Below are 19,954 nucleotides of genomic sequence, written 5' to 3'. Positions count from 1 at the left end.
GCATTTTCTGATGAAAAGTAGCCACATTTACTTGTGTGTGGGCACGTTTTGAAATGTTTTTTAACTTGTTCAAAACAGATTCTATCTGATGCCATTTTCAGACTAAGTGTTACATGACACTTTTTGCTGGCACTTTGACACTATTAAACTTCACTGCAAAAAACTGACCATACCATTTCCATGATTTTTTATCACATAACTTTCAACAACAAACACCTGCTGCTCTGCTGTGGGTACCATCCTACCCTCTGCTCTCCTCCACTCACACTGACACAACCTGCACTTTGCTCTTAACTGGTGTAGACCACATGGTGGACATACACATGATGTGCATGTCACAGGTTGTGGTTATTTGCATACATTCATACCCAATTGTAAACACTCATCCGGGCCACTTTTATTTGCCCCACCAAGCTTAAGAGGCAAATTGGAGTTCCTCAGTGCATAGTTCCTCACTTCCAGGTCAGGGATAAGACACACAGTAACATCCCTGATTAGGGAGTCTTCATAATTCTGCCTGCACAGTCATTTAAAATTGGAATTCAGTCTTAATTTCTGCAGGCTGACTTCTAATATGGCTGTGATAATATATTTCTTCACTAAAAAAGGTTCTTATCATTAAAAAAAATATTCTACACAACTTCATTTCCAGTGGATTCACTAATGGCTCTACTTTTTGTGTTAGATGTAAAATTTGGAGTTTCCTGACAAAAATATGGCCTTTCTTCCATCAGAGTAAAAAAATGTGACAAGCCAAAAAATATAACTGCAGTCATTGGTGATGAGCATCCCACTCTTCACATTGTGCATTAAATAATGGAAAATGTGTTAATATGGGTGACATGAGAGACCTTCCTGCTATATTTGCTAATACTTGCATTGCCTGTAATATGTCATTAGCTCATGGTAATCCTGTGCATTTTGTGTTAATACTGGTTATAAGTTTGCCATGATTGGAAAACACGCACTCTGGCCTAATTGAAAAAAAAAATGTTAAGAGGTATGTTTTGTATGCTTCATGAGACGCAAGTCGCTGCCACTTTTACAAATGAGAGTTAAGAGATAACAGGGATGCAGTCTGGTTTATTGATCATGAGATACGTACAGTCTGCTCCTCAGAGTGCAAGCTGACTGTATATTCTGAAACAAAGTCCAGTGCACCATTTCACAGTTCTGCCTATGACGGAGTCCACATAGTAGCACCTGACCCAAACCGGTAGCAGAAGTGTCATGCACTCCACAGAGCATTTCACTAGTGGCTCAGACTGGCCCTGGTCTGGCTTATATGCCAGATTCTAATGTGGTCTTTTCAGAGGTCACTCCTGGTGGGTAGTGTCCTTTGGTAAGTGGTACCACAGGGGTCAACAGTAATCTCATGCCAGCTACTTGGTTTCCATAGTGACCTCAGATGTCATGAATACTGAGAATATTTTAGGTATGTCATGCCATAATGGTAGGTAGTACCTGAGACATTATTATTTAGTCATGCATGCAATTGGTCAAATATAGTGAAGGCAAAATGGAGGTTTCTTTGAGTTTGTTTAGTTTTGGAAAGTATATTGAATATTAAGAGTGTGTTAGGTGCCTTGAGAGCAGCAGCATCCCAAATATAAGCCACTTTGAGCAAAATATCATCTGCCTCTGCACCATGCTGTCTGCTTCATACCTTTGTGGTGGTATATGCTTCGGTTTTGTTGTATTCCATACATATTATCACAGACTATTTTGAATCTGTGAACATCTTAGAAGACCAGGTGCACACTGTGGTATAGACTTTCTTTGATTATGAGGTTTGATTTTGAGGGTGCCATCGTCTGAAGTAACAGTGCCTCAGTTAAAACTTATGTCTCTGTTCAGAGGACATATAATAAACTTGTGAGTAAATGTCAACATGGACATCAAGTAAGCTGATGCAGTAGTTAAAACATGGTATTTACATTACAGAAAAACAATACTTCTGATATATAATTCCCATGCTTTTCCTTTATCTCATGAGGTTTAAATCTAGGATAGTTCCTCTAACAATATCAGGTCCATTCCTTTCTCTGTCATTGTTAAAGATTAGCATTAGCCCAGATCAGATGATTTAAATGCTGACAGAATGTTTAACTCTTTCCTTCATTCTCTTACGTAGCAGATCATCTTCAATCAGCTGTATAGTCGAGTATCCAATGTAAACTTCCTATTTTCACCATTGCTGATATAACCAGTTGCAGTGCAGTGTTGAAAATACTCCAGAAAATTTTCAAATATTATGTTGATTTATTCTACAGTATATTATTTTATCTATGAACACCACAATTTCTGAATCCACATCATTTGCTGCAAAACGTACTAATATAAGTAGTACTGAATGTCCATGCTAAAATTAGATGGAATGAGTCAGTTTATAGCCTACATATACACACATCAAAACAAGTTTTGCATCACCCTGGTTTCCAGAACTCCTGAAGGTAGATGTTGACTGTGGATATTGTATCACTGACACAGTCCCTTTGACTGTTCAGAGATACCACTAAACCCACCCAAAGATGTAAACAACCATGCATGAGCAGCACCTATTAGATGGAGGGGGTCCGACAATGAACCAGTTCCAGTCATTGCACCAGGAAGAAGGTACACAGCTTGTGTTGTCTGTAGTTCAAACATGCCTAGACAGTCAATACCGTGTTTCAATCTTGTTCACATTGTCACTTTGTGCAAGGAAGGGCTCTCAACAAGGGAAGTGTCCAGGCGTCTCGGAGTGAACCAAAGCGATGTTGTTCAGACATGGAGGAGATACAGAGAGACAAGAACTGTTGATCACATGCCTCGCTCAACTGCCCAAGGGATACTACTACAGTGGATGACCGCTACCTATGGATTATGGCTGAAGGAAACCCTATCAGTAATGCCACCATGTTGAATAATGCTTTTCATGCAGCCACAGGACGTCGTATTATGACTCAAACTGTGCACAATAGGGTGCATGATGCGCAACTTCACTCCCGACATCCATGCCGAGGTCCATCTTTGCGACCACGACACCATGCAGCGCAGTACAGATGGGCGCAACATCATGCCGAATGGACTGCTCAGGATTGGCATCACATTCTGTTCACCGTTGAGTGTCACATATGCCTTCAAACAGGCAAATGTCGGAGACGTGTTTGGAAGCAACCCGGTCAAGCTGAACGCCTTAGACACACAGTCCAGTGAGTGCAGCAAGGTGGATGTTCCCTGCTGTTTTGGGTTGGCAATATGTTGGATCCGATGTACGCCGCTGGTGGTAATGGAAAGCACATAACAGCTGTATGATACATGAATGGCATCCTCTGGCCGATAGTGCAACCATATTGGCAGCATATTGGGGAGGCATTCGTCTACGTGGATGACAGTTCACGCCCCCATCACACACATCTTGTGAATGACTTCCTTCAGGATAATGACATTGCTCATCTATAGTGGCCAGCATGTTCTCCAGACATGAACCCTATCGAACATGTGTGGGATAGATTGAAAAGGGCTGTTTATGGTCCATATGATTCACCAACCATTCCGAGGGATCTATGCCAAATTTCCATTGAGGAGTGGGATAATCTGGATCAACAGTGCCTTGATGAACATGTGGATAGTATGCCACAACAAATACAGCCATGCATCAATGCAAGAGGACGTGCTACTGGGTATTAGAGGTACTGGGGTGTACAGCAATCTGGACCACCACCTCTAAAGGTCTCGCTGTATGGTGGTACAACATGCAATGTATGGTTTTCATGAGCAGTAAAAAGGGCAGAAATGATGTTTATGTTGATCTCTATTCCAGTTTTCTGTACAGGTTCCAGAACTCTCGGAACCGAGGTGATGCAAAACATTTTTTGATGTGTGTATATGATATGTTTGAGAGAGCGGCTCCTAGCTGGTCATTTGCAGTGTACTAAATAGTGCACTGGCTTAAATTTAATAAGAATGAACTACAGTAGTTTTTAACACTAATCTTGTAACTAGATACACCTCAATGTCAGTTTCTTAATCTGTTACCAGTAACTTGTTGAATCACAGTTATTGATATTAATTGTGCTGATACGTACAGGGTGTTTCAAAAAATGACCGGTATATCTGAAACGGCAATAAAAACTAAACAAGCAGCGATAGAAATACATCGTTTGTTGCAATACGCTTGGGACAACAGTACATTTTCAGGCGGACAAACTTTCTAAATTACAGTAGTTACAATTTTCAACAACAGATGGCGCTGCAAGTGATGTGAAAGATATAGAAGACAACGCAGTCTGTGGGTGTGCCATTCTATACGTCGTCTTTCTGCTGTAAGCGTGTGCTGTTCACACGTGCAAGTGTGCTGTGGACAACATGGTTTATTCCTTAGAACAGAGGATTTTTCTGGTGTTGGAATTCCACCGCCTAGAACACAGTGTTATTGCAACAAGACGCAGTTTTCAACGGAGGTTTAATGTAACCAAAGGACCGAAAAGCGATACAATAAAGGATCTGTTTGAAAAATTTCAACGGACTGGGAACGTGATGGATGAACGTGCTGGAAAGGTAGGGCGACCGCGTATGGCAACCACAGAGGGCAACGCGCATTTAGTGCAGCAGGTGATGTAACAGCGGCCTCGGGTTTCCGTTTGCCGTGTTGCAGCTGCGGTCCAAATGACGCCAACGTCCACGTATCGTCTCATGCGCCAGAGTTTACACCTCTATCCATACAAAATTCAAACGTGGCCACCCCTCAGCGCTGCTACCATTGCTGCACGAGAGACATTTGCTAACGATATAGTGCACAGGATTGATGACAGTGATATGCATGTGGGCAGCATTTGGTTTACTGATGAAGCTTATTTTTACCTGGACGGCTTCGTCAATAAACAGAACTGGCGCATATGGGGAACTGAAAAGCCCCATGTTGCAGTCCCATCGTCCCCGCATCCTCAAAAAGTACTGGTCTGGGCCGCCATTTCTTCCAAAGGAATCATTGGCCCATTTTTCAGATCCGAAACGATTACTGCATCACACTATCTGGACATTCTTCGTGAATTTGTGGCGGTACAAACTGCCTTAGACGACACTGCGAACACCTCGTGGTTTATGCAAGATGGTGCCCGGCCACATTGCACGGCAGACGTCTTTAATTTCCTGAATGAATATTTCAATGATCGTGTGATTGCTTTGGCTATCCGAAACATACAGGAGGCGGCGTGGATTGGCCTCCCTATTCGCCAGACATGAACCCCTGTGACTTCTTTCTGTGGGTACACTTGAAAGACCAGGTGTACCGCCAGAATCCAGAAACAATTGAACAGCTGAAGCAGTACATCTCATCTGCATGTGAAGCCATTCCGCCAGACACGTTGTCAAAGGTTTCGGGTAATTTCATTCAGAGATTACGCCATATTATTGCTACGCATGGTGGATATGTGGAAAATATTGTACTATAGAGTTTCCCACCCCGCAGCGCCATCTGTTGTTGACAATTGTAACTTCTGTAATTTCGAAAGTTTGTCTGCCTGAAAATGTACTGTTGTCCCAAGCATATTGCAACAAACAGTGTATTTCTATCGCTGCTCATTTAGTTTGTATTGCCGTTTCAAATATACTGGTCATTTTTGAAACACCCTGTAATTGGATGGAGTTGCTGATGTTCATCGGCAGTGGAAAGTGTTACATTCTCTGATGTATCCATAAAGTCAGTGTAGTGTGTAGCCCATCATAAGATGATCCATCTATGCAACAGAAGTGAGAACCATGTAGTGAAGTGGCCAGTGAACATTGAGTGTTTTAATGACAGGTCTGTGACCCCTGTTGATGTGCTGCTGTTGGGGCCTGTAGCAGAGTGGTTTCCATGGGCACCACATCCATATTGCCTTCAACTTCACTTAAAGTAAATTTTACTTTTACTTTAATTAATTTAAAATCTCCAAAAACTCTGGGGACACAAAAATAAATTGTATGAGTTCCGGAAATGGGCAAATGGCCCAATACCAGTCTGGCAAAAATAAACGAGCAGTCTTGTCTACATATAGAATGTTGTTTATAAGCTTCTAGAACTGTAGCATATCCTGGCTCTAAGACAAAGACATACCAGTTCCATATTAATCTTGTTTATTTGGAGATTTCTAATATTTTTTTTTATATCTGGAAGCATTATTTGAGCCTAAAGTTTAGCCTCAGTACTTGACTTTCCTACACGTGTGGATAAAGACAGTAGGACCTTAATTGATAATGTTTTCTTTGGTGACACTCAAAGCAAACAATAACTGTGTACACAGTGACATATGCTCTCTCTGGTCATGATGCGCAATTAGGATAAATAAGATTGTGCTTTGCAGTGTGGATACTCCTAAGTGGAAATGAGTTAGAATAAGTAATGATGCCAGGACAAATGTTTTTAAAATTAATTTACAAGAGATGACCCAGGATGACAGTTATAATGAACAAATTGCAAACATATTTAATCTATTCCATGAGAAATTCATATCATTATTTGAACATAGCTTTCTGCCTAAGCTAAACAGAAAGGACAGTAAAGAGTTATGTAAAAGACCATGGGAAACCACAGGGATTAAAGTATGTGAAAGGAAAAGGGAAATGTATCTGTTAGCAAGACTAAGTAAAAATTGTACACTGCAAAATATACTCAAAATTACTAATAAAAGTTATTAAAAATCAAAGAACTTGCACATAATATCAGAAATCGGTAATTCTGGCAACAGATTTCAGGCTGTATGGAATGTACTAAAATGAGAGACAGAACAACTAGCTGCAGAACGGGATAAAGTTACATCTGAACCGAATGAAAGAGTTATAAGTGATGAGTCACAGGTAGCAGATATATTTAATAATCGTTTCTTAAATGTAGTAGAAAGCATAAGGACAAACAATTCAAGAGAAAAATCAAAGCAGCATGTTGAAAAAGCAACTCTCATAAAATTCAATCATACTAATGTATCTCCAACTTCTCCTTTCAAAATTAAGAAAATTATATATCCAGTTAAACATAAAAGCACATCTGGTTTTGGTGGTGTTTCCAATAAAGCACTAAAGATTTGTTCCCATATAATAACCCCTGTCTTACCTGAAATATGTACTGCATCACATACTCAAAGCGTTTGTACAGAAAGACTAAAATATGCCATTGTCAAACCCCTCTTTAATAAAGGTGATTGGATAGGTGTCAGTAATTACCAATCTGTTTTACTGTCCACATCATTATCCAAAATTTTTGAGAAAGTTTTGTAGTCTAAACTAATATCTTACCTGACCAACAATATCCTCAGCAACTCACAGTTTGTTTTTCAGAAGAGTTGCTCTACTAAGAATGTCATTTATGTGGTCACTCACCAAATTTTACAATCAGTAAATAATGAAATAGTGCCAGGTGTTATTTTCTGCAACCTATGTATGGCATTTGGCTGTGTGAATCACAGTATTCTCACTGAGCTGGTGCATTGGTTAGCACACTAGACTCCGATTCAGAAGGACAAATGACAAACCCACGTCCAGTCATTCTGATGTAGGTTTTCCGTGATTTCCCTAAGTTGCTTCATACGAATGCTAGGATGGTTCCTTTAAAAGGGCACGGCCAACTTCCCTCCTCATCCTTCCCTAATCTGATGGGACCAATGACCTTGCTGTTTGGTCTCCTCCCCCCAAATCAATCAACCAAACAAATAACCAACCAACCAGTCACTGTATTCTCCTGGATTATGGGATTGATGGTACAGCCAACCAGTGGATAATGTCATATGTAACCAAAAGAAATCAGAAAGTTGTATTTCATAATTCAGCCAATGTAATCTGTGGAAATTATTGTGCCTGGGGAGAAATCATGCATGGGGGTCCCCAAGGCTCAATCTTAGGTCCACTATTGTTCCCCATATACAGGGTGTCCATAATAAAAGTTCCAGTTTCAAAACACTGTAGAAAGAGACCACTGCTCAGAATGACGTCAAATTTAAACAGCATATTACTGACGCGAGGGGAGGTGTTATGGAGGGGGAGGGGGGAGAGAGAGAGAGAGAGAGAGAGAGAGAGAGAGAGAGAGAGAGAGAGAGAGAGAATGAATTTGGCCAATAGATGGCACTGGGAGCATCAGAATATCCACATCAACAACTGTGCAGCACATGGCTGTCCCTGTTTGCATCAAGATGCCCAGCATGACTGAGTACGTGAAGGATCGTATGCTGCTGAAGTTCTGGACACTTGTGGGTATGAAAAGAAGTCGTTGGTTTAATGTCTGCTATGGATTCGGAGGAAATGATTACAAAATTCAAAAAGACAGGTACTTCTGAAGTGCAATGTGTTGAGAGAGGAAAGCAGTTGATCTGACCTCTGTTCAAGATGTGTCCACAGTGTTGCAGGAGGGGGGGGGGGCGGGGGGTCGAGCAGTGGTGTGCAAACATGCAGTGTACAGGGAATTGCCCGAAGAGTGGACTTGCCTGCAAGCATAGTGCACAAAATCCTATGAAAAAACCTGCGTTGCTATCCAAATTGACCCATGTTCAGGAGTTGCATCCTGTTGAGGTGCCAGCAAGGCAAATGTTTGCTCTGGAATTTCTTTCTTGCATGAAAGTGAGCAATGAGTGGGCATGCAACATTCTGTGGACAGACAAAGCTCATTTCCATCTCCAAGGACATGTTAATATGCAGAATTCCATAATATGAGCAACAGGGAATCTTCATGCACAACAACCAGTACCACTTCATTCTTTAAAGGTAACTGTGTGGTGCAGGTTGATGCCTTCATTTATCATAGGGCTGTATTTTTTCGAGGAGATGAGTCTTGCAAGTCCTGTTACCTGTACCATCACTGGTGAATGCTATGAGAGCCTTTTTTGCACCAACATCATTCCAAGCCTTCAACATCATGCATGTCTGGGTAGGATCAGTTTTATGGAAGACATTGTGCAGCCAGTGAAATGACAGCTGCAGGGGTATTCCAGAATGCTAGAATTATCACCCATCATTTCCCTACACTGCCCGTCCAGATCACCTGATCTTAATATGTGTGTCTTGCAGCTGTGGGGTTACCAGAAAAATGATGTGTTCAGTGCTCCAGTTATTACAAATGTAGCTGAATTGAAGGCATACACTGGCAATTCATCCTGAATGTGAACCCTGACACACTCTGATCTGTTGTGGAACATGCCATTTCTTAAATTGAATTTCTAGTACAAAGCTGCGGACAGGTATTGAACATGTCTTCCACCAGTCTCATGACAGTTAGAAACTGACCTCATTTTGCTTTTGATGCATTGTGTGGTGCCAGGAAAATTAAAAACTGATCTTTCCCATCCGATGTGGTACGACCTTGCCGTGGTGGATGGGCTTACCTAACTAACAGTGCCACAATTTTTCCCATCCAATGTGGTGTGACTTTGATGCTGTGGATGGGCTTACCTAACTGACAGTGGCACAACCGTTGACTGCTGAATTTGTGCAGTCATGCACACTGAAGAATACAGATGGTATAATGCACAATTCAAACCATAGTAATCATATTTCGATTCATCTCTCATTTGTAGCTGACTCCATTTATTTTAAGAAGCTTACATCATCATCTATTGGTAAAATTGTCATTACTGTTTTGTTCCTTGACGTTTCCCTGCTACATCAATAATATGCTGCTCAAATTTTACTTCATTCTGAGCAGTGGTTCTCTTTCTACTGTGTTTTGAAACTGGAACTTTAAATATGGACACCCAGTATGTAAACAACCTTGCATCTAATATACAACAAGCAGAATCAATTCTTTTTACAGGTGACACTATTACTGTAATCAGTCCAAGTATACATACAGAAGCAGAAGAAATTGACTGGTTTTCTGTGAATGGTCTTGCCCTCAACTTAAAAAAGACACCACATGTTCTGTTTTGCACATCTAGAGCTACTACACTAATGATAAGGGCAACACATAGTGAGGAAATAATAAATAGCGTGGAAACTTCTTAGGTGTCCATATTGATGAGAATTTGAACTGGAAATAGTACATTTTGTAACTCCTAAAACAACTTAGTTCAGCCACTTTTGCATTTAGAGTCATTGCAAATATTGGTGTGAGACATATCACTAAGTTTACTTATTTTGTATATTTTCATTCAGTAATGCGGAATAGTGTTTTGGGGCAACTCATCATTAAGAAAGAAAGTCTTCATTATATGTGGTGCTCACTCACTATCGTCTTGTAGGCATCTGTTCAACGTTTTGGGCCTTCTGACTACTGGTTCACATTATATTTATTACCTCATGAACTTTCTACAATTCAAAAGGAGCAATGGTGTACATAATTTACAATACCAGATGGAAAATATGACATTCATCACTCCACATTAAGGTTGTCTTTAGCACAAAAAGGATTGCACAAAGCTGCAGCTAAAATTTTTATAACTCACCCAGTAATATAAAATGTGTGATTGACAGCAAAGTAAAATTTGAAAACACACTGAACAAATTTCTCCTTGAGAACTACTACTATTCCATAGAATAATTTCCATTATTGTAATGTATGATAGGTGGTGGATAGGAATTACTAATTCATGTCTTATAAATGTTCAGCGTGTAGCCATATTTACAAATAAATCGTCTTGGGGTTGAAGCTCTTTTTTCCGTATTTGCTTTAACAGTAGATATGCTTTTGGATAGGGTCCACATTTAGCAAAACACAGTTTTGTTTTTTAACCCAAACATGTTTCACTGCAGTTGCAGCATCTTCAGTGGGCTTTTATTTTTCATCTGTTAAAGATAAAGAATGTTCTTTACTGTTTGTATACATGTAACTATTAGTTTTCAAATCATAATTACAGATATTTGAAAAACACACAAATTATGAATTCATACTTTTTTACCACATAGTGTGGTTTTTCCAGTGTGTCATTTTTCTACAGTGACTGTTTTGTTCCACAGTTTGTCATCTGCAACCACTTACACCTTAAAGTAGATAAATTGTTTAAGCCAAAATTATGATTTGAAAATTGTCATTACTACGCCTGAAATTAATTAATTCTCTCTCTCTCTCTGTGTGTGTGTGTGTGTGTGTGTGTGTGTGTGTGTTTACATAATGTTTCCTCATCTTCATCACTGTCAAACACTATATATTCAGTTGTCATTGTCACTGTGTGTGGGGGTCAGAGCTCTATAGGTTGGTCTTGTTTAATAATTCTTTGAGGGCAGAGAACAGAGTACCATTGCAGAGAGCTGTGTATTCATTTATCACTTGTTTTTCTTCCACTATGGCTTTTTCTATCTGATAATTTTCTTCCGTTATTAGTTTTATGTGGGGGGGGGGGGGGTTGCATTTGAGAATTTTCAAATCAGTATTGATGTTTGTTGGGTTATGTTTCTTGTCCATGAGGTGTTCAGCAAATGTGGAATGACAGCTGTTACTTTTTAATGCTCTTCTGTGTTCTGTGTATCTGATATTAAAGTTTCTGCTTGTCTGCCCTATATAAACTGATTTGCAGTCTTGACATGTTAGTTGGTAAGTAACAGATGTGTTGTGTTTTTCTGTGCTTGTGTTGGTCGTCCTCAGTTTTCTCTGTGGTGAGTTGTCTGTCCTGTTGGCTATTTTTACCTCTTGTTTTTTGAATATGTTGCCTATTCTGTGGACTGCTTTATTGTTGTAGGTGAGGATGAATCACTTGTTTGTCATTGTGGGTGTTTCTTGTTCACGTGTGCTCATATTTAGGTTCTGTGTGTTTGATGAGGAGGCTTTTGTTTTCGTGTGTTGGGTGTCCTTTTTTATTTTGTGGTCCAGTTTATCTATAGTGTTTGTCATATCCATTCTCTACTGCTATTTGTCTGAATGCCTGTAATTCATTCTTGTAGTTGTTTTCAGTGAGTGGGGTTTTGTTCAGTCTGTGTAACATATATTGGAAGCCAGCTAGTTTGTGTGTAATCGGATGATTAGAATCTTTGTGAATGGCTGTGCTGGTGGTGGTCACTTTCCTGAATATAGAGAATTGGTGTTTGTTGTTGTGTCTGTGTATTGTGAGGTCAAGGAAGTTTAACCTTTTGTCGTGTTCTGTTTCTATGGTGAATTTTGTTTTTGAGTGTACTTTGTTTGTATCACTGTTGAATTGTTGGATGCGACTTGGCGTTTCATCTACAACGCATATGATGTCATCTACATAATGGTACCAGTATATTATCCGATGTTGTTTGGGTCTTACTACTGTTTCAAATATTTTATTTTGAATGTGATTGAGAAAATTGTTGGCTAGGAGTCCGCTGACTGGTGACCCCATTGGAAACCCGTCTTCTTGTGAGTAGAACTGATTGTCAAATGAGAAATAGTTTTGCTCTGTGATTAGTTGTAGAATGCTAGCTATTTCTTTTATATGGAGTTTGGGAATTTTGCCTTGTTCTTCTAATTGTTGTTTAATGATGTTGATGGTTTCTGGATTGGGGATATTGGTGTACATGGATGTGATGTCAAATGATGTGAGTGAGGCAGTTGTGGGTATGTTGATGTCTTTGATTTGTTGTCAGCTCTTCAGTGTTGTGTATGCATCTGTTATTTGTGTATATGTAATGTTTTTGTAAGTATGTGTGCATTTCTCTGCCTAAGTGGTATGTGGGTGCACTTCTGAAATTGACTATGGGGCGTATCGGAATGCCAACCTTTGTGGAGCTTTAGTAGGCTGTTCAGTGTGGGTGCTTGGGGGTTCTTTTGTTTCAACCATTTTGATTTCTGATTTGTGAATATGTCAGAGAGATTTTTTAGGAGTGTTATGGTGTTTTTCTGGTATCTTTGTGTTGGGTCACTGGTTAGATTGCTCATGTTGTTGTCTTCCAGAAATTTTAAGGTTTTTTCCTTGTATTCATCCTGTTTTATTATTATCGTGGTGCTGCCCTTGTTAAGAAAGGAAGTGTGAGGATTTAACAAGGAAACCAAGGGTTTACTGTCAGTAACAAGGCGAAACTTAAAGCCATATAAAAAAAAAAAAAAAAACTGGAGATCATAGACTACAGCGAGAGCCTCTTTTTCCACCTGAGAGTAATGTTTTTGGGCCAGAGTGAGAGATTTAGAGACAAAAGCAGCAGGTCATTCAGAGCCGTTAGCATATCAGTGCACTAGGATCATGCCGAGGACATACTGTGAGATGTCAGTTACCAAAACTATATGCTGGTCCGGAGAGGCCATAGCTGAACAACAGGCTGAGAGTAGTTGGGATTTAAACATTTGAAAAGCACAGTCACAATCCAGGCTCCAGCAGAAAGGTACATTCTTGTGTAACAAGGCATGCAATGAGTGGACCAATGTGTCCACCCCCACTAGGAATACATGGTAGTAGTCTGTATTCACTGGGAAGGCCCAAAACTCCTTCATGGGTGAGGGGTGAGGAATAGACACAACAGCGGAGATGGATGTGGCAGAGGGCAAACCCTATCCAATAAGACCTCGAACCCCAAATAAACAGTAGAAGGTTAAAAAAAACTGAGATTTCAGGAGGTTTTACTGCAAGCCTGCGGACTGTAAGACAGAAAACAAAGTGTGTAAATTTTTCAAGTGATTGGCCGTGGAGGAGCCGATGACAACAGTATCAACCATGTAATTAATGCAACCTGGACAAGCATAGTCAGTTGCTCTAAAAATTGTTGGAAAGCAGCAGGAGTGCTAGCCACACCCAAAGGAAAGTGCAAATTATTTACAGAGGCCAAAAGAATTTTTCAGAACCAGAACTCGCCAGGACTCTTTGCCCACAGGAACCTGCAGATACATTTCAGACAAATTAAATTTAGAGGAGTAATGGCCACACGATATTTCCGCCAACAGTTCCTTCTTGTGTGGGGGAGGGTACATATCCATGACGATTGCACATTGACAGTAGTACTGAAGTCGCCACAGAGGCGATGTGTTCCCAACAACTTCCAAACTACGACTTGCAGAGATTACCATTTGCTAGCCATAACAGGTTGCACCACCCCTAGAGACTAAAGTCTGTCGAATTCTGCTTTCACTTGATCTTTCAGGGTGACAGGAATAGAATGCACACAACAAAAATGAGGCTGAGCCACAGATTTCAAAGAAATATGAGCAGAAAAATTTGTAGCACCCCCTATACCTTCCGAAAAATATTCCAAAAACTCCTCACACAGTATTTCCAGTTGAGAATACAGTACCTGATCAGACACAAGGAGAACTGAGTTGATAGAATATCCAAATGCCTGAAATGCATCCATCCCAAACAAGTTCTCAACACTGGCATCCACAGCCACTGAAAATGTAATGGAATGAACCACTGACTTGTAACAGGCAGCTGCTGTAACTTGTCCTAACAGCACAATGTTGTGTTTGTTATAACTGACCAGCTTCCACGTGGGCAGTGTCAATGGTAGCAAGCCTTAACTCACAATGGTTTGAGAATTTAGTAACATCACTGCAGTAGCAGTGTTGACATGTAGCCAGAGCACATGGTGAAAAAGATTTAACTTGCAGAAGAAGTCACAAGCATTGGAATCACACAGTTTATGTTCATGTCTATATCCTGAGCAATCCTCGGTGAACAGCACAAGGAAGAAATGTGGTCTTCCTTCTGGGAAGCATTACAAGTAGCCCAGTGCTTAGAGCATGTCAAATGTTGGTGCTGGACAAAACAGAAAGGACAAGGTGGAAACAGAGAATGCCGATGCCGGCACTGTGGCAGTTGTGGCTACTGTTGCCAGCCTTGATCTGCTCGGCACTGGGCCCACATGTTTGCCACTGCTATTGGCTCTTCCTCGCGTAAACTTTCTGTCCTGCTAGTGGGCACATTTTATGACACTACTGCTATGTTGCCCCATGCTTCAATTTGGTCACCCATGACCGAGAAACTTGAAAAAATTGTGCTCTTTGCAGAGATTCTGCCAACAGGTGGTTTTCGCAGAGTAAAGCCTTCTGGCGCACTTCCTTTTCCGGAATGAAACAGGTAATTGTGTCACACACCACAGTGTCTGCATGGGCATTAGTAACGAATTGACACTTACGGCTAAGGCCACGAAGTTCAGCTGTCGAGACCCTGTATGAGTGCTTTGATTTCTTGCAGCATCAGCAGAATTCAACTCGCACCACTCTGAGATGCCTTTGTTTGCAGTAGTAGTTACACAATAAACTTCTCATGTCATCAAAGGTAAGAGCTGCCAGTTCTTGTAAGAGGGCAAGCTGACACAGTAATTGATACACCTTAGGTGGAATCCACAAGAGAAAGGAGACTTTGCACAAATTCAGTTGTGTCACACCAAAAGCCAAAAAATGCTGTGTGAGTATTTTTTGTGAGCTTCCTAGTCTTCAGCTGAATCATCATATGGAGAAAAATTGGGTGTATGGAGCAGTGGAACAGTTCCCTGCCTGTTAATGGAAGCCAGCAAAATGGTAACAGCCAAAGTAAGCTGTTCAAGCCAAGCCAGTAGCATAGTATCCATACTAAATAAACATGATCAAATGGCACTTAAAGACTGTACATGTGGAAACTGTTCCAAACTCTTGGCTAGTTGTTTAGTTACTATGTAATACACAAAACCAATCCAGATTACACAAATATTTCTGTAGTCATAACCTGTGAACAATAATGGAATAGCCTCTCAGGACTCCACGTGACTCAGAATAGTAGGTGGGTGATTCAAACACACATGTGACAATACAACACTCAACGCACTCACACACATTAGTAGCAGGATACAGCAGCAAGCATCCCATCAAAGTTATTTATGTCATCTGCAGTATTCTTCCCTTGCTGGAAAGCAATTCAATTATTCAAAAGAATTCTATATTTTACAATAAAATTTTGTATCTGAGCGGCATCAAGTTTGCCACACATTCTATACAAGACTGGAAAAGAAGAAGTGACCCTTTGTTGAAGTGTGGTTTTGTTTTAGAGCTGATCAGTAGATCTGGTTAACTGATGAGTAACTCTGGAGTTTCAAGTAGTGTGCACAAGCAAACGTGTGTGTGTGTGTGTGTGTGTGTGTGTGTGTGTGTGTGTGTGTGTGTGTGTGGTGGGGGGGGGGGGGTTGATCCCCACCTACAATTTTTCTGCTTCACTGAGCTAGGAGGTACTCCGTTACTTGAGTAATGGCCTGCTAAAGATTAAGTGGGATCAAAGGATATGTAGATCAGACATATAGGGTATCCCAAATTCATTTATTGCATGCTCCTCATAAAACATTTAGTGTCATGTCAGTAGCAATTTGGAAATGTTATTTTAAAGCAAAGAGGATTTTTATTAGTTAATAATTAGCCAAAAATAACTTAAAATTAATTTACTGTCTAACATTTGTTTTTCTGTCTCAACAACATTGTTAAATATAATGTTATAACACTTAATATATTCAATAAAAGCAGTATCTCATATTTAGTGTGCTGTCATTAATGAGGATAATTTGTCACTCAGAAATTTTTGATAAATAGCACTACAAATGTCACCCACAATTCCTGGTCGCATTCTGATGCTAAAGGGAACTCAATGTTGTGGGCTAATGACTGGTTGAGTATTTGCATCTGGAGTATGTTATCATGGTAACATAGTATTCTAATCTTTTGTGCATACTGTCATTTCTGTAAATAAATTTTTGTTTGTGAACTGCAGAACTTCAGTGCTCAGTACCACACATATGGAATGGGTAAAGTAGAAAGCAGTTTTAATGCAATGACTGATGTTGATGCCACACTTACTAGAATAAATACATGAACACAGCCAAGACGAAAGGAGCAATAAACATCAACAGGAAGACAGTGACCCACTGGATACTAAACATTCTTGGAACAAGAAATAGCCTATATCTCACAAGCTGTTTGTTTCCAGACATGTTCATAGGATTTTTCCTTGATTTCACCTGTACTCTCTTCAGTAAGAATATTCAACACTTACTGTGAAAGTAACACATTCTTATATTTATTTTTGTTGTATGTGTGTATGATTACAGGAAAGGTGTTGACAAGTACTGACATTCTGTTAATGTGTGTCTTGTTACAGTGGTGAACATGAATGATCCTGCTGAATTGAAAGAAAAATTAATTGAAACTTTGAAAAGCAAGTCATGGTTGGAGACGGAAAAGGAACAGTTGGAACAGAAAGCAGCTCATTTGGCAAAAATGAATGCTTCACTTAAAGCTGCATCAGATGAATTAGAAAGCAACCAGGTTACACTGAGAGAGAGGCTCAAAGTTCTTGAAGCACAGTTGGCACACAGGTAATTCTTATTCTAAGTACCAGTGTAAAGGTTTGTCATTAGGGAATATCTTATTTACAGCTAACTTAAACATCTTGTATTACAAGCTGTGCACTGTCATTTCCATCCATTAGTAAGAATCAGTAATTTTTGAAGCTAGTAACTGCATTTACAATGTACACTATCTGATGAAAAGTATCTGGACACACATTAATGGACATTAATATGGGGTGTAACCACCCTTCACCTTTATGATGGCTTGAACTCTGGTGAAGTCACATTCAATGATGTGTCTGAATGTCTATGGAGGATTGGCAACACATTATTCCTCATGAGCAAAAACCAGAGGAGGTAGTGATGTAGGACGTACTGGGATCTGGAGTGAAGTGAACATTCTGACTCATTCCAAAGACATTTCATTGCATTCAGATCAGGACTTGGGACAGGCGAGCCCATTTCAGGAATGTTATTGTCCACAAATTATAGCCTCACAGATGCTGCTTTATGACAAGGCTCATTGTCATATTGACGTAAACAACCATTGTCTCTGGACTGTTCCTCTACTATGGGCAATGCACAGTGCTGTAAAATGTGTTCATATCTTTCGATATTTAGCATTTTTTAAAGCACAATAAGGGGACCACACACTACTCATTGAAACACTCACGTACCATAACATCACCTCCCTCAACTTCACTATTTGCACTACACATACTGGAAGGTAACATTCTCCAGGCAGTCGGCAAAACCAAACCCTTCCGTCAGATAGCCACAGGGTATAGCGTGATTAATCACTCCAAATCACTGGTTTCTAGCCGTCTGCTGTCTAATTGCATCACTCTTTAGATCACGTCAAGCATCACTTAGCATTGACTAGAGAAATGTGTGGTTTATAAGGAGCTGCTCGACCCTTATACCCCATTCTTTTTAAGTGCCTTTGTATTGGCTTTGGACTTGGTTGACTCACAATAGCACTTTAGAACTCAAGACTGATTCCTTTCACTGATATTGTGTGGTTTTGTGCAACCACCGTTTGCAATACTCAATGGTCCCTTTCTGTCATTACATGAAGTTTATCTAATCTTGGTTTAGCTGTGGTTGTTCTTTCACACTTCCATGTCACCATCACTTTACCAACAGTCAACTCGGGCATCTTTAGAAGGGTTACTCACATCCCATGAGTAGTCTATGTTTGAAGTCACTGAGCTCTCCTGACTGACCCATTCTCCTGTTACTGTTTCTCTGCTGACAACACAGTACTCCCTGCCTCCTTTTATACTGGCAGGTCCACGTCTCATATACATCTGGTTGTCAGTGCTGCATTACATAGGGGTGTCTGGATACTTTTGATCGTGTGCTGTGTATTGGAATACAGGGTGAATCACCTATCACTTGCACCGCAGATATTTCAAACGTGGAAGGCACTACTGATACACAGTTTTCACAGAATTGAATTATAGGCATGCAGTTGGTTTATAACAGACGCAAATTTTGAAATGAGACAGTGCCTATTGACAGTAAAACCCTTAAAGCAGCATAAATGAGGATGATGAGAATGTCAGTGGTGTTTGTTGCAGGAAGCTAGTGCAAGTAATTTATAGGTTATCATATTGTGACATTGTAAACACTGACAGCTGTGTGTTCCATCCTATTGCTTAGATGCTAGGTGACAATATTAGGTGTGTTTACATAGTGTTGTGTGTACACTGTGATTGCATTGCAAGGGTCCTGTCACCTTATTGTGTGATGTGGATGTAGTAGGGTGTGCTTCGTAGATGGTATCTGCCAATGCAAAGCGAACATGCTCATGGTTTATGGTGAATGTAGGAAATATGCCATTTGTTTGTGAACTGCGTATGCCGTAAGATAGTCTGTGTATGCCAAAAGATAGCCCCAGAGACATCACCCTCTTCAAACAATTACAGATAATATGAAACAGTGTATTTACTACTTCCTGCTCTACAGTTTTTGGTGAAATGTTAGAATGTGTGCTGCAACCATTGTATGGTAGACTGCAAGCTTGTATTGATGCTGATCGTGATCATTTTGAGTACAGGCTTCAAGGCTACATTGCTTGTTTACATGTCAAACCTTACAGAAACCTTTGTTTGTCTTTTGTTTGTTTTAGACAAAACGACATATCTGGAGACCTTAACATCTGTGTAGGGCTGCTTGTATGCACTCGAGAAAGTCACATTCATTTATGCTAGAACATGGTACAGTCAACTGTCTGTGTTTACAGTGTCCAGACTAAGATGTCACATAAACTACTTGCACTAAACTCATGCAAAAAAAACACCATTGGCATTCTAATTTAATCTACTTTGACTGTGGCACTGTCAGTAGTATATACATATTTGAACGTCATATCACTCAATGTATGGCAGCGTAGGTTGATCAACTGCCTACCATTCCAAATCTGTGGACTCCACATATCGGTGTGTTCGTTTATCGAAATATCTGCTGTGCAAGTTTTAGGTGTTTAATTTATCCTGTATATTATATAATAAGTTTTATAGTTTTGAAGTAACATTCAGAACATCATCTTGCTTTAGTAGTTCTGCTCTTATTGAACATGCCAATGTTAAAAAACACATGAATGGGGCCAGGATAGAGGGGGGAGGGGGGGGGTTGCATTCGGTTGGGGTCCAAGCATATCTGTGCATGCACAAATTTCTTGTCTTTGTGTGTCTGCATGCATGAATGAATTTCTGTCCATGTGTGCCAGCATGAATACCCACTCCTCTCTCTCCCTCTCCCTTTCCCTCCCTCTCCTTCTATCCCCCTCTCCCCCCATCTGTCTCGCGTGTGT

At 40.2% G+C, this 19,954-nt stretch overlaps 1 protein-coding gene across 1 annotated transcript in view; it reads left to right on the top strand.

Annotated features, from left to right (window-relative positions):
* LOC126297537 (early endosome antigen 1-like) overlaps positions 1 to 19,954 on the top strand; it is a 182,740-nt gene that overhangs the window by 82,736 nt on the left and 80,050 nt on the right. The window contains exon 5 of the mRNA XM_049988450.1: positions 16,947 to 17,163. Within this exon, the coding sequence (XP_049844407.1) occupies positions 16,947 to 17,163 (217 nt within the window). The remainder of the gene's footprint in view (positions 1 to 16,946; positions 17,164 to 19,954) is intronic.

Source organism: Schistocerca gregaria, chromosome X, assembly GCF_023897955.1.
Source record: "Schistocerca gregaria isolate iqSchGreg1 chromosome X, iqSchGreg1.2, whole genome shotgun sequence".
Classification (NCBI taxonomy): domain Eukaryota; kingdom Metazoa; phylum Arthropoda; class Insecta; order Orthoptera; family Acrididae; genus Schistocerca; species Schistocerca gregaria.
The sequence above is the reverse complement of the archived record's forward strand: the minus strand, read 5'-3'. Positions and strand labels throughout refer to the sequence as shown.